The 17,081-nt window shown below is 33.6% G+C and overlaps 1 protein-coding gene across 9 annotated transcripts in view; it reads right to left on the reverse strand.

The window, feature by feature from the left end:
* NAALADL2 (N-acetylated alpha-linked acidic dipeptidase like 2) overlaps window positions 1–17,081 on the reverse strand; it is a 1,394,480-nt gene that overhangs the window by 356,863 nt on the left and 1,020,536 nt on the right. For all 9 annotated transcript variants that reach the window (XM_073232064.1, XM_073232060.1, XM_073232062.1 and 6 more), the window contains 2 exons: window positions 4,625–4,717; window positions 1,743–1,948 (listed from right to left, as the gene is read on the reverse strand). In XM_073232064.1, coding sequence (XP_073088165.1) covers window positions 1,743–1,948; window positions 4,625–4,717 — 299 coding nt within the window. The remainder of the gene's footprint in view (window positions 1–1,742; window positions 1,949–4,624; window positions 4,718–17,081) is intronic.

A 17,081-nucleotide genomic window follows, 5' to 3' on the forward strand; every position in this document is an offset into this window, starting at 1 on the left:
TAATTAATTGCTCATATACATGCAAGACCACATTATTCATTCAACTTACAGGCTGTGACTCTGATGCTAAAATAAATTCTAGAACTTTGGCAATTAACTTCCCCATGCACAGGGCTCATGATATTTAAGTTAGGTACTAATGTTAGACTAGCCTACTTTGAGAACATAGCTAAGAAACATACATGTTAGTTTAGGATGAACAAAATTTGATTGTGAAAGTTACTAGATGGATTGGGAGAAGGCAGTATGATATAATGGAATAAATTTTTTGAATTTGAAAAGAATCTTTAAGGCATTTTCTTAAAATGTGCTTTATTGCTACAAAAAAACTAAAACATTGTTTCCTTTATGGTAAAAAATCAAAAAACAACAACAAAAACTTCTGACGTACAAAATTCAACCCAGACCATAAATATAGTCACCAAATTGTTTTTTTTAACTTGTTTATATCTTTAAAGTAAGTAATATTGAATAGAAATTTGAGAGGTTGGTTTAGTGATTACATTGTCCATCTTACTAAAAATTCATCAATTTTAAAAAGATTTTCCACAATGGAATTTTTTCATTTGAATTAGTCATTTTGAATAAGGAACAAACCTTCACACCATTGATTTGATTCTGGAAAAACATTCCACTTTCCAACATGTGAATTCTGATAAATTTTATACTGCACAATTTTTCTCATTTTTAAGACTTTTATTTCCTTTGAATTAAAAAAGATGCTTGCTATTTTCTTTTGTATACCCTTCAGATATTTTCTTTGATAGTCAACAGACATTTTATAATTGTATGTATGCATGTCTGCTCAGATAAAAAAATGAAATGAGAATTTCCCATTAGATATTTAGGATTTGTATTTCTCCAAAGCTGATGTAGTGAACAAACTACAGTATCAAATGGTTTTACTTTCCAAGTTAAAACTTCCGTAGGTTTTTTCCTGTATATTTCCACTGAACCTGTTTTTTTATCACAAAGATAGAATACCTAATTTTATTTTATTATGTTGTCATTGTTACTATGGTATCAGTGTAATTACTAGTTTTCATATTCCATTAAAACTACAGTACCTGTGAGACACAGACATATCAAAAAGTATTTGAAAATTAAATACTCCAGTAGTATTCTATGACCATTGAATGTCTGATTTCTTTGGGACAAAGGCTTCCTAAGGTGCTTAGGTAGGCAGGTAGGTAAATAGGCAGATACATAGATAGGGAAGAAGTAGCAGAGAGATCAGGGTTTGAGATTAGAGGGAAAAAGAAAGAGAGGAATGAAGTAAAACACTAGTTTGAGCTCAATCTCTATATTGTATATCTAAGGTGTAATGCTAAGGTGGTAAATGTTTAAGAGGGAATTTTTTCCTGATTCTAGGTAATTACTAGAAAGTTTCAAAAAAAAAATAGGGGGATATGTATCACATGATCCTTCCTTGTCCAGTGTCTGTCAACCTAAGGAGAAATATAAAAACGAGGTTAACACTGTAGTTGGTCTACCAGGGTCTAGAGGTTGCACATGACCAAGAATAAGGTGGTTGGAGATCATACACAATTCACTGTGGTCTCTCATTCCCCTACATTCTTACAGGGCGATCTCAACAAATTAGCAAATAGGACACCCTGATTGAGATGTACATTCTTGTCCTTGGCTTCGACAATTTTACTTTGTCTACTTTAGTCTTAAAGAGAGAGACAGAGAGAGAAAAAGAGGGGAAAAAATAAAAATAAGAATTAATATATCTTTACCTCTCCCCATTCATATGAGCCAATATTGCCAAAAGCTGTTCCACCCCATGAACAGAAAACAATAGTGCGGTCTGGTCTCCACCCTCTTTTAACTCTTAACATCAAGGCCCGGATGAAAGCTGTGATTACGGCAGTGCTACTGGCCCATTCTTGTCCATTATAACTGTATGCAGTATGATGGTGGCTGCCGACTATGATATATCGATCTGGAAATAAAAGAAAACAAGAGCCATTAAAACAAAATATAAACCTTAACAATAAATTTAATGACATTTCCATAATCCTATTTGACAGTTGAGCAACAATTATTATAATTGTTGTAAATAATTCTAAAAATTATCCTAATAATTAAGACTTATTTAACATTTTTCGCCCACTGTCTCGATTCACACATCTGTGTATTTACAAGCAGAGGCAGCTGCTGAATTCAATTATGATTCCAAAGCTTAGATCCACATTACTGTCCTTTGAAACATGCATATTTATTAATGAAGTATACAAATATGCCACAATGAAACTCTTATCTAACATTTTTCCAGAATCATAGTGGGAAGTGCCCTGTAAACAATGTGTGTATGTTCAGTAAATATTAATGAACTATTAATACTTTTGAGGCAGCAGTTATTCAATAGTTGTAAATATTAAATAATGTGGTAGTTACAAATGGATTTTCCAATAAATGAAGTATTTAGGGAATTAATTGCAGCTTCCAACTTAGGGTTTTAGTTCTCCTTTTCTCTGAATAAAAAAAATCAACATCTAAAGTCATCCAACTACTGTAAAAGTTTCCTTTTTGCATATTTTATTTCATATAGTCATACAAAATCCATGAGATACACTATTAGAAAAATCACCAGGACACATGGATGGGCCTGTTCATGCACAATACTGTTATCAGTAATAAGGTAAACTAAAAATATTTCTCCAGTTCCCTCTGATTTTGTTGTCAGAGAATGTTATTGGTACTGAACTAAATTTATTTGACCAAGTAGCCCTGAACATCTGTGTAAAAAGATTTCTTCACTGAGTTTCATTTCATTAGGAGGTGTCCCATAGCTTGATGGTTAAGTCTGTGGACTTTGAAGTCAACATGCTTGGGTTTGAATCCAGGCTATTCAATTTACTGGTTGTATGTCCTTGTAAAGCTGATTCGAGCTCTTTATGCCTTGATTTCTTCAATGATAAAAATCATACATATATAATTCTGTTGTTCTGAGTTTTAAGTGAGTTATCATTTGTAAGGCACTTTGAATAGTGTCTGACACATCGTAAGTACTACAAGCGTGGAATAAATGAACCACCCTTTGACTTTATGACATCAAAAAGCTACCTTACAGGAAACATCCCTGTGTGAAGTATTTTAGTTTTCCATACTGTTGGACTCAGCAATGAATTTGATTTCCCAACATTTTATCAAAATTTGATTAATGGCATACATCATATGTCTGAAATTGTTGAAACTCTGAGAATTTATTCTTTCATTCCCCATATATGTGTGAAAGTTCTGTCTGGGATTGTCTGCATTTTAGATGAACTGTATCTGAAAACCTTAATACCACTGGTGATTATTTCTAATTTTTAGAGTCATTAAATAAGATCAGGTGAATGAAGAGCCAGTATTTTTGTGCAGAACATAAAAATTGAGAAATTTGCACTTTGTATACTGAAAAATACTACTAGTAATTTGATTTTAAGAAATTGTGTTTTTTTTTTCTATATTGAATTTCAGTAAGGAAAGTTCCTTTACACTTATACTGGTATAATTTTGTACAACTTGGTTTTTCAATAGTAACTAGCAAATGATGATAAATACTTCTGGTGATTAAATCAGATCTTTGTGATGACAAATTGTTGAAGTGGCTGCAATGCAACAGTAACCATTTCCAAATTCATTATGTCTTGTATTTCGAGACATGATGATGAGAGGTTGTACAACATTGCTATTGTAAGGAAATCAAAAGACTACATACTTTTCATGAAATTTTTAAGAGTTGGCTGGTGAGAAACTGGGGGAATGTACAACTTGATCTCAAAATTCTATGAGTTAGCAGTTCTGGCATCAATTTGACTACAGTCAGGGAGAAGAATAATCCTCTAAGGAGAACTTGAGTAAGTGTCCCAACCAAATCAATGGAAGTGATACAAGCATGCTCAAAAGAATGCTCCACTCTACACTATGTCAAACACATCAGAAAGTAATATGTGAGTCAACCTCATAATGTACTCATAAGTGTTGCTAGTAATCTTCTAATTAATAGATGTATCAGTTATTTTACTTTTTGAGCCTGTATAATATCACCTAAAGATTCTATCAGTATCCCATAATAAAGTGTACAATTATTAAAAATTTAACCAGGTGATCATTTTCACAAGCAACTTCAAATCCCAATGCCATTAGGCATAATTGTCAGAGGACCAAGGGCCAGAAACAGAACATAGATTAATATTGAAAGTAGATTTGGAGACAAAACCCTTCATTTTTAAAAAAACACGCTATTAACACTAAAATATTTTCTTCTTAAAAGCTTTTTCTTAATAAAAACAAGAATATCAGTGTTGTTATAGTGAATAAAAGAAAAATAAAAACATTGGCTTTGTAGCTTTTCTTCACCAGGCACAAGCCAGTTTAACAAATCTAAGCTGTTTTTTCTCTCCCATGTTTTTGCCCCCCTTAGCTCTCTATCATGATTTGTTTTTTGAAGCAATATGGTAGGAAAGAGAATAAAGACCTACTTGGTTTGATATTGACCCACACTTAGAGTGGCATAAACTTCTGGTTACATCTAACATAGGACATTTAGCTATGCTATTAGATTGTTACAGAGCATTTCCTTGTGATGTCTCACAAAAAGTACAGATTGTAAATACTTAGCCTTACTTACCTGGAGATATCAAGCCCTTTAAATATCCAACAACATTAGTAACTGTTTTGAATTTTGTAATTGTCTGAACTTGCAAGTTGATAACCCTTTTTTCTGAAAAAAAAATTTAAGATACTCGTTTATATTCTTCTCTTACATGTTAAAATTTATTTATCAAATATAATCAGCAAAAGAATTCCAAACAATTGAATTTTTCAAGATAACCAAAGTTACACTCTTTGGAAAATATTTATCCAATATTTTGTGTGGACTATTTTAGGTGCTCATTATGAAATGATGACTAAGATTCAATTGCTAGTCTCATAAAACTGCAGAGCCATAAATAGGCAATTCTAAACTGTCCATTCAGAGCTACATGAGAGCACACAGAAGACCTCAGGGAGATGTGGCAACTCATATTTAAAAAAAGGAGGGAAAAAAATCAGACAAAAATATTTCCAAAGAATTTTTTAAGTATTTTTCTAGCTTCAAGAAAAGAACATGTGGAGGACAATTTAATCTTTCCTGTATGACTCATTATTACATAATCACTTGGAAAATTAATAAGTATTACACAAATTAAAAGAATAAAAATTATTAAAGCTATACCTATATTCACATTTGGAGTCTTCATTTCCACCTGTGTGTGTAGATCTCTCACCTCTATTCTAAATCTCCACCAATTGCTCTGCTTCTTTGAGTTCTGTCCATGCTTGGTATTCAAATATTTTGAGAACAAATAAGATACGAATCAGAAGGAACTCTGTCACAGCCCTGAAGTGGTCTTTGGAGGCCTTTGCTAGTGACACATGTTAATCCTGTCTTTGGTGATTCCTGGGAAATCTGGGAGGCAGTCCCAAGGGGAGGTTCACGGGTAGCCAGATGGTAGGGTTGGGGTGGGGTGGAGTGTTGGCAGTTAGAAAGCAGCTAATCCAAAGTAGCCACACTATAGTAACAGACTTCCAATGTATTTTTTACTGCTAGATGAAAATTGCTGTGATAAATAAGCTATTTCTTTCCTTGAATGCACCCTTTCTAATAATTTAAATGGAAAATCACTATGCTCAATCTATTATAATTATAACTAAAACAAGAGTAAAGAGGTCCCAAGAGAATACCTGAGTGCCTCAGATATGAGGATAGGAGATCTGCATAAAGCCTTGCGTGTTGTGGTTTTAATTTAGGTGCTATGCATTTTTGTTGTAAATTAATATATTTTGTTTTTTAGAGAAGTTTCAGCCTTACAGAAACTTTGAACTTTTACACATAGGCCCTATTACTAACATTCCTTTTGCATCAGGTGACATATTTGCTACCATTGTTGAGCCAATATTCATGCACTATTATTAATGAAAATCCATAGTTTACCTTAGGGTTCACTCTTTGTGTTGTATATTCTATTGTTTTGACAAATACATAATTCATGTATCCAGAATTAGAGTATCATAAAGAATAGTTCAATTGCCCTAAAAGTCTCTTGTGTTCTACCTATTCATACTTACCTCCTTCTCTGGCAACCACTGATCTTTTAAAAGTCTTCCATGTTTTTGCCTTTTCTAGAACATCATATAGTTGGACTCATATGTTTATTTTTCATGCATATTTAATTCCTTATTCTAGGTTTATTCCAAATAGTCCAGATAGTGAACTGTAGATAAGGGAGTCATTACCTTACAATTGTTTGTTTTTTAAAAATTTTCCAGCTTCTTTTTTAAGTTAAATGTAGATGAAGAATCTTCTGTTTACTAAGATTCAATATTAATTTTTCTTTTCTAATTCAGCAATGAGAAAAACTTACAATGTATACAAACATGCATACACAATATACACATATACACAAATTTGCAATATATTGCTTGGAAGATTACCTTAAACTAATACAATGCCTTACAATTTATAATAGTCATTTTCATATATATGCACTAATTCTCATTCAGATTCTTGAAACTACTAAGTGTAATGGGTTCTATAATCTTTTATTGAATGAAGCACCTAGGGGCAGAATTGGGACTCAAACCCAAGTATTCAGACGATACTCTCTTATACTAAGACTCCATTTTTAAAAAGATATTCCTCATATATATAAAATAAAAATAATAGGACATACCATGATGATTCACATCTAGTTTCAACATGTTATTTTACTATATTTCCTTTATCAGTACTCTTATCCAATAATAAAATAAATACAACCTTACAGATTTTGTTAAAGCCAATCATTTCAAATGTTTTATTATATATATATATAGATACATTGATAGATAAGCAGATGGATAGATTGATATAGTTATAGGTAGAAATGAGTATAGGCACAAAACATATCCTTTTATAAGTTTTGATATTTTACACAAATTATTTCACCCATCTTCTTTTTTTCACTTGGCCTTATATTGCCCATAATTATCCATGAAAGTAAGAGAAGATCTGGATCATTCATCTTAACTGCTAAATAGAATAGCTTATTTTCCAATTCTATTACTGAAGATTAGTGAGGTTGTTTCCACATTGCAACATTTCAGTGTGGCAGAGAACATTTTTATACATACGCCATATTTTCTCCAGAAAGATAAATAAAAGTAGAATTTCTGGATTGTAATATGTATCTTCAACTTTCCTAGGTATGGAGAAATTGTTCTCTAGATTTTTTTTAATTGACAATCTGATGAATATAAGAGTCATTATTGTTTTAATTTGTATTTCCCTGATTACTACTGAGGTACAGCAATTTTTATATGTATATTTATAATTTCTTATTCAGATTCTTTGACCATTTTCCTTTGAGTTCTTTATAATTTGAGTATTTTTGTGAGGATAATTTCAGTATTATTTCCCAATTAATTATATGTATTACAGGTACTTTTTTAACATATTGCTCTTTAAAAATATCAATATGGTCAAATTTATCATTAATCTCTTGAATATTTGTGGAGGGGTTCATGTTTATTTCTTTTGTTTTACTTAAGAAATATTTTCTTATTCTGATGTTATGAAATTGTTCAAGATTTTAAAATGGAACTTTCAAATTTGTCTTTATTTCAGTCAGAATACACTATGAACTAGGCTTTCAATTTCACCTCTATCTTATGGAGAGACAACTCTTCTCTAATAATTGATTGAATAATTCTTCCTTTTCTTCTTGATAAAGTATTAATGGAGAAGATATCACATAAATGAGATCTAATTTATCCATGACTTTTTAGTACCTATTATTACATTTCACTTTAATCAGTGCCATATTGTTTAAATTAATATAATTTTATGATGTTATATGTGTCACCTATCACCACCATCTTTATAATCATATAATTATTATTATTCAATTTTAGAGGTATTTATGGACTATTTTCATATGAACTTTTTATTCATGTATTATTTAAAAGACATTTCAGGATTACATTAGGATTGTATTAAATTAATGGGTTTATTTGAGGAAATTATACTGTCTTTTCTCCATGAACATGGTATACTTTCCAGTTTATTTCAGTTGCTTTTACATTTTTTAATAAAATTTTGTTTTTCTTCATAAATTTTGCACAACTATTTAATGATTTTTAGTAGTTTCCCTGCTCCTTTAACAATCCATAATATTTATAATTTGTTCTATTGTGTATAAGCACACTATTCTATATGGTTTATGAATCTTCTTGTTAATCTCCAATAGTTTCTAGTAATTTATCTACAGGATTTTAATTTTTTTTAGCTTCAGTGTAGACAGTGACAGAGCAATAAAAAAATATTTATTCCTTTCAAATCTTCATAGCTTCTACTTACCTACTTACTGCTTTTATTATCTTGTCTAGGGCCGTCAGTGCACTATAGAATGCAGGCAATGGTATCAACAGTCTTTTGCATTCTTCATGTTAAAAAGGATGTTTCTGAGATTTTATTTTAAAAAATACATATGTTTTCTACAGTGGTCTGGAGAATTTTCTTTATGAGATTATGGAAGATCACTTCCTGTTCTACTTTGCTAAATGATTTTATCATAAATAGATGTGGAATCATCTTTCAAGATAATTGTAAGGCTTTTCACTTTATGATATTAAAAAATGTGTGTCTTCCTGGAATAAACTCTACTTGGTCATGATATATTTTCTGTATTTGGTTACTAATAATCTTAGTGCATTTGTATTTATATTTTTGAGAAATTGGCAATTTATCTCATTTGTTTTTCTCTCATTTTGTTATCTGGATTATACAACCTCACAAATATTTAGGGATTTCTGCTTTTTTTGCTAGATTCTGTAACAGTTTATGTGGCATAGGATTAACCATTATACAAAGGAGTGCTAGCATTTATATACAAAACTATTTGTGTATGTATTATATGTATGTTGGGAGAGGGGGATGCATCATTTTAACTTAATGTATATGTTCACTTCATTTTACTAATATTTTCAAATAAATAGTAATGGTTATAAGTTTATTCAGATTTCTAATTTATTTGCCTTTAATTGTTCATTCTCGATGCTTCAAAAGCAACACTGCCATTTACGTGTTATTTTGTCCTCTTGTGTATTTCTAATGTTAATTTACTTATATATTTTTCCCTTCTTCAGTTTTGCTACAAGTTTGTTAATTTATTAATATTTTCAAACAACTAGTTTTACGGTTTGTGGATCACCATTATGTACTTTTTTAATTCAATATTTTGTCCTATTCTTGCTATTACCTTTGTGAAATTTTATCTGAATGTATTCTGTTGTTTTTACCTAACATTTTAAGTTAAATGTTTAGCTTATTATGTTTCAGTCTTACATATATATATGTATATACATACACACACACACACACACACACACACACACACACACACACACACACACACATACCCCACATACATCCATTCATTTAAGGCTGCAGATTTCTATGTAGTTATAGTATATTAATTTGGATAGATGATCTTATTTTATAAATTCTAAAAGATTATTTCTTTTATAATAATTTCTATAATATATTCATCTTTTGAAATATTCAAATAACAAGATGTGTTACTGTTTTGATATTGCTATCTAAATTATGGGCAGAAAGCAAAGTCTGTATGATACTGATACTTTGATATTAGATGAGTGTTTTTAGTGCGTGTGATGCTATAGAATACTATAACTTATAAAAAGAGACTATACATTCTTATAAATAGCCCATATAAAGAATGTACTCTCCGTATTCTATGGGTGTAGCATTCCATATATAAGTCCAATAGATCAAACTTGAAAACTGTGTGGTTTATAACTTTAATTGTTCTATATATTTTTTCTGTTAATTATTGAGACATGTTAAAATTTACCATATGATGTGTATTTATCAATTTATCCTGGTGATAATAGAACATTTTTCTTTTATATATGTAGATCAGTTTCATGTAATCAATGGGAATTGCCATATCTTTCTGATTTCTATATAGAATATGTAGAAATTATTCTACAATATTATCATAATCCCAAGGTTTTTTCTAAAGTCTTCCCCCTCTCCTCTACTCTGATATTGATATATTATTACTCTAACTTTCTTTTGCTTAGTGCTTCTCCAATACATATTTTCCTAGTACTGCATTTGCTTTTGCCAGGCATCCCAGAGGCATCTCTGGCTTGGGGACAATTTCTATGCAAATTTCTTGGTTTGGTGTTTCTATAATTGTAGTAAAAATTCTGAACCAGAGATTTAATTTCTAAAGGCAAATATATATATTTGCCTCTGTATTCTATGGGTGTAGCATTCCATATATAAGACCAATAGATCAAACTGGAAAACTGTGTAGTTTATAACTTTAACTTACAACCCCACACATGACGCTGATACTAGTGCATATTGTTTGTATCATTCCATACCCATGTCTGAAAACGAATATATATATATATATATATATATATATATATATATATATATATATATATATACATATTTCATCCAGAGCTCAGACAAGAAAGCTTTCCTCCACCAGTGGGTGGATATTTTTCTGGTCTTCCTACTACCACCCCATGGTCCTGGTTTTATAGAGGGAAGTTAGTTACAACTCTCTGCTCCCCATAGGCACAAAACCATACTTTTTTCCCCATATGAGCACTATATTCCCACTCTAATTTACCAGGACCTATAACCTCCCAACACAAGGCAAGCACTGGGTCAATTAATCAGCTTATTTCTCTGATTTTTTTTTTCTTTCTTCATTTTTGCTTCTGGGTACTTGACTTTCTGTTTTGCTAGCTGCTTTTTAAAATATTTTTTCTTCTGTTTCATACAAAGTCCCTAGATATTGCTATGAAAATATTTCAAATTATTTTACACTCCCCTCTTTTACATTCTGAAGTCTAAGACTTCTATTTAAAAGAAACACAGAAGTTTGAGAAAGTGAAGACAGGAGAAGGCTATCTGTACATTGGGTCCTTCCAACTCATAGAAAGACTTCCTTATGTATAACTGGGCAAAGATAAGATCCAAATAATGACATATAACATAGAGAAAATCTGCTTTTAATCTACTTATTTACAACCCCACACATGACGCTGATACTAGTGCATATTGTTTATATCATTCCATACCCATGTCTGAAAACAAATATGTATAGAATCTGCTTTTCTTCACTAAAAGCAGCACAATGATCACATTTCTAATTTTTAAAATGAATGTCAGTATAATCTTGGATAAACTTTCACTCTCAGACACATCTGTTGCTGTTGTCATTGCTCACTTGAAAAACTCATTGGCAAGGCAATTTTATTCTTCATAGCAATAGCAATACCAATACTCTACTTTGGAATTTATTCTAAAATAATAATTGGACTCTGCAGTATAATCTGTATTGTAATTACAGAGAACTTAGATATCCCAATGAAATTTTCAACTACTTAGAAAATCGTTATAAAATGTGGAGATGTCAAAATGTAAAAATAATAAGCAAAAACTTGGATATATACTATAAGTGAAAAGAATAGAATATAAAGATATACAGATAATGACTTAATTTAGGTAAAAATCTGATGTTTATGACAAAATATTAAAAAGGAGAGATTACAAAATGAAATAGAAATTGAGTTAGAAAGGTCTCTCCATATCTGAAGGGGTGAAATACTGTCATAAAGAGGCTTGAGCAAACCTGAACCCATGGGTATTTATTCCTCTCCTCCAAATCACTTGGGGTGAAGGAATTAAAACCTCAGGGGATTGTCTCCTCTGGCTGCTGCACCTTTAACATTAAGTCTTTGAAAACTTAGGCTTCCTCTTTAATTGGAAGAAAATGAAAGAGATTTAGAATAGTTCAAAAGTATTAGGCTACCCTGACTCTCTCTCAATATATAATCCCAGGAGGTTATAAAACTGGGGCCTGACTTTGGCTCTCCTTTAAGTCATAAGGGTAGTGAATACCTCTAGAGAAATATGAACTCTTAGACTAAAATACCTAGATATTTGAGGTGCACAACTGCATAAAATAAAGTTTACACAATGAAGACATATGCCACCCAAACTAAGCATACTGAAACACATAGTACATGAATTTAAAAGTAAACATTATAATTAAACTCAGGAAAGGAAAGGAATATATTAGCAATCAGACACAACCAGAATACATTAAGAAAAAGAGGAAATAATGAGGAAAATAAAATAATTGAAGGAAATATACCAATAGATATGATAAGTAGATAGAGCTATTAAGAATTACATACAGGCGGAGCCAGGATGGCAGCGTGAGTAGAACAGCAAAAATCTCCTCCCAAAACCACATATATCTATGAAAATATAATAAAGACAACCCTTCCTAAAATAGAGACCAGAGGACACAGGACAACATCCAGACCACATCCACACCTGCGAGAACCCAGCACCTCATGAAGGGGGTAAGATACAAGCCCCAGCCCTGCGGGACCCGAGCACCCCTCTGCCCGGCCCCTGGTGGGTGGAGAGGAGTCAGCAGGGAGGGAACAAGAGCTCAGGACTGCTGAACACCCAGCCCCAGGATTCTGGACCAGAGCGCAGACACAGTGCATGTGTGGGGTCCTGGATACTAGGGAAACAGGGCAGCAGGACCGGTGAGCAGGTGTCTGAGGCTGACGCTGGAGAACAAAGAAACAGGAGCAGTTGTTTTTTTTTTTTTTTTTTTTTTTTGGTGAGTGCTTTTTGGAAGCCTTAAAGAGACAGGGACCCCAATACTAGGGAAACAGGGCAGCAAGACCGGTGAGCGGGTGCCTGAGACCGGTGCCTGAGGACAAAGAAAATCGTGCGTTTTTCCCTTTTTTTTTTTCTTTCATTGTTGCTGTTGTTGTTTTGGTTTGCAGAGTGCTTTTTGGAAGTCTTAAAGGGGCAGGACAGGACACTTAGGCCAGAGGCAGGGAATCTGGGGATCTCTGGGCATGCTAACCCCTTGGGCAACAGGGAGCACAGAGGCCCCTTAGGGAGATAAATAGCCTCCCGGCCACTCTCCCTCCAACAGGGATACACCATTTTGGAGGAGCAGCCCAAGCCAGGCCACGCCCACAGTGACAGCGGAGATAAACTCCAAACCAAACGGGCAGGTAGCTGAAGCCCTGTCTGCGCACAAATGCCAAGCACAAGCCAGTAGAGGTCGCTATTCTCCAAGGAGATGAAGGCCACAAACCAACAAGAAGGAAAGCTCTCCCAGCTGTCACTCATACCAGCTCTGCAAACTATCTATATCACCATGAAAAGGCAAAACTATAGGCAGACAAAGATCACAGAGACACCTGAGAAGGAGACAGACCTAACCAGTCCTCCTGAAAAAGAATTCAAAATAAAAATCATGAACATGCTGAGAGATGCAGAGAAAAATGCAAGAGCAATGGGATGAGATGCAGAGAAAAATGCAAGAGCAATGGGATGAAGTCTGGAGGGAGATCACAGATGTCAGGAAGGAGATCACAGAAGTGAAACAAACCCTGGAAGGATTTATAAGCAGAATGGATAAGATGCAAGAGGCCATTAAAGGAATAGAAACCAGAGAACAGGGACGTATAGAAGCTGACATAGAGAGAGATAAAAGGATGTCCAGGAACAAAACAATACTAAGAAAATTATGTGACGAATCCAAAAGGAATAATATTCATATTATAGGGGTACCAGAAGAAGAAAAAAGAGGAAAAGGGATAGAAAGTCTCTTTGAAGAAATAATTGCTGAAAACTTCCCCAAACTGGGGGAGGAAATAATCGAACAGTCCATGGAAATACAAAGAACCACCAACAGAAAGGATCCAAGGAGGACACCACCAAGACACATAGTAATTAAAATGGCAAGGATCAAGGATAAGGAAAGAGTGTTAAAGGCAGCTAGAGAGAAAAAGGTCAACTATAAAGGAAAACCCATCAGGCTAACATCAGACTTCTCGACAGAAACCCTACAGGCCAGAAGAGAATGGCATGATATACTTAATGCAATGAAACAGAAGGGCCTTGAACCAAGGATACTGTATCCAGCACGACTATCATTTAAATATGATGGCAGGATTAAACAATTCCCAGATAAGCAAAAGCTGAGGGAATTTGCTTACAACAAACCACCTCTACAGGGCATCTTATAGGGACTGCTCTAGATGGGAGCACTCCTAAAAAGAGCACAGAACAAAACACATAACATATGAAGAATGGAGGAGGAGGAATAAGAAGGGAGAGAAGAAAAGAATCTCCAGACAGTGTATATAACAGCTCAATAAGCAAGCTAAGTTAGGCAGTAAGATACTAAAGAAGCTAACCTTGAACCTTTGGTAACCATGAATCTAAAGCCTGCAATGGCAATAAGTACATATTTCTCAATAGTCACCCTAAATGTAAATGGACTTAATGCACCAATCAAAACACATGGAGTAATAGAATGGATAAAAAGCAAGACCCATCTATATGCTGCTTACAAGAAACTCACCTCATGCCCAAAGACAGGCACGGACTAAAAGTCAAGGGATGGAAAAATATATTTCAGGCAAACAACAGTGAAAAGAAAGCAGGGGTTGCAGTACTAGTATCAGACAAAATAGACTTCAAAACAAAGAAAGTAACAAGAGATAAAGAAGGACACTACATAATGATAAAGGGCTCAGTCCAACAAGAGGATATAACCATTCTAAATATATATGCACCCAATACAGGAGCACCAGCATTTGTGAAACAAATACTAACAGAAGTAAAGAGGGAAATAGACTGCAATGCACTCATTTTAGGAGACTTCAACATGCCACTCAACGGAAAGGATACATCCACCGGGCAGAAAATAAGTAAGGACACACAGGCACTGAACAACACACTAGAACAGATGGACCTAATAGATATCTATAGAACTCTACATCCAAAAGCAACAGGATATACATTCTTCCCAAGTGCACATGAAACATTCTCCAGAATAGACCACATACTAGCTCACAAAAAGAGCCTCAGTAAATTCTAAAATACTGAAATTCTATTAACCAATTTTTCAGACCACAAAGGTATAAAACTAGAAATAAATTCTACAAAGAAAACAAAAAAGGCTCACAAACACATGGAGGCTTAACAACATGCTTCTAAATAACCAATAGATCAATGAACAAATCAAAATACAGATCAAGGAATATATAGAAACAAATGACAACAACAACACAAAGCCCCAACTTCTGTCGGATGCAGCGAAAGCAGTTTTAAGAGGAAAGTATATAGCGATCGAGACACACCTGAAGAAGGAAGAACAATCCCAAATAAATAGTCTAACATCACAATTATTGAAACTGGAAAAAGAAGAACAAATGAGGCCTAAAGTCAGCAGAAGGAGGGACATAATAAAGATCAGAGAAGAAATAAACAAAATTGAGAAGAATAAAACAATAGCAAAAATCAATGAAACCAACAGCTGGTTCTTTGAGAAAATAAACAAAATAGATAAGCCTCTAGCCAAACTCATTAAGAGAAAAATAGAATCAACACAGATCAACAGCATCAGAAATGAGAACGGAATAATCATCACAGACTCCACAGAAAAACAAAGAATTATTAAAGACTACTATGAAAACCTATATGCCAACAAGCTGGAAAACATAGAAGAAATGGACAACTTCCCAGAAAAATACAACCTCCCAAGACTGGCCAAGGAAGAAACACAAAAGGTAAACAAACCAATTACAAGCAAAGAAATTAAAACGGTAATTGAAAAACTACCCAAGAACAAAACCCCGGGGCCGGACGGATTTACCTCGGAATTTTATCAGACACACAGAGAAGATATAATACCCATTCTCCTTAAAGTGTACCAAAAAATAGAAGAGGAGGGAATACTCCTAAACTGAGTCTATGAAGCCAACATCACCTTAATACCAAAACCAGGCAAAGACCCCACCAAAAAAGAAAATCCCTGACGAATGTAGATGCACAAATACTCAATAAAATATTAGCAAACAGAATTCAACAGTATATCAAAAGGATCATACACCATGACCAAGTGGGATTCATCCCAGGGATGCAAGGATGGTACAACATTCGAAAATCCATCAACATCATCCACCACATCAACAAAAAGAAAGACAAAAACCACATGATCATCTCCATAGATGCTGAAAAAGCATTTGACAAAATTCAACATCCATTCATGATAAAAACTCTCAGCCAAATGGGGATAGAGGACAAGTACCTGAACATAATAAAGGCCATTTATGATAAACCCACAGTTAACATTATACTGAACAGCGAGAAGCTGAAAGCATTTCCTCTGAGATCGGGAAACAGTCAGGGATGCCCACTCTCCCCACTGTAATTTAACATAGTACTGGAGGTCCTAGCCATGGCAATCAGACAAAACAAAGAAATACAAGGAATCCAGATTGGTAAAGAAGAAGTTTAACTGTCACTATTTGCAGATGATATGATATTGTACATAAAAAACCCTAAAGACTCCATTACAAAACTACTAGAACTGATTTCAGAATACAGCAAAGTTGCAGGATACAAAATTAACACACAGAAATATGTAGCCTTCCTATACACTAGTAATGAACCAATAGAAAGAGAAATCAGGAAAACAATTCCACTCACAATTGCATCAAAAAGAATAAAATACCTAGGAATAAACCTAACCAAAGAAGTGAAAGACCTATACCCTGAAAACTACAAGTCACTCTTAAGAGAAATTAAAGGGAACACTAACAAATGGAAACTCATCCCATGCTCATGGCTAGGAAGACTTAATATCGTCAAAATGGCCATCCTGCCCAAAGCAATATACAGATTTGATGCAATCCCTATCAAATTACCAGCAACATTCTTCAATGAACTGGAACAAATAATTCAAAAACTCATATGGAAAAACCAAAGACCCCGAATAGCCAAAGCAATCCAGAAAAAGAAGAATAAAGTAGGGGGGATCTCACTCCCCAACTACAAGCTCTACTACAAAGCCATAGTAATCAAGACAATTTGGTACTGGCACAAGAACAGAGCCACAGACCAGTGGAACAGATTAGAGACTCCAGAAATTAACCTAAACATATATGGTCAATTAATATTTGATAAAGGA

This window comes from Manis javanica, chromosome 3 (assembly GCF_040802235.1).
Source record: "Manis javanica isolate MJ-LG chromosome 3, MJ_LKY, whole genome shotgun sequence".
NCBI lineage: Eukaryota > Metazoa > Chordata > Mammalia > Pholidota > Manidae > Manis > Manis javanica.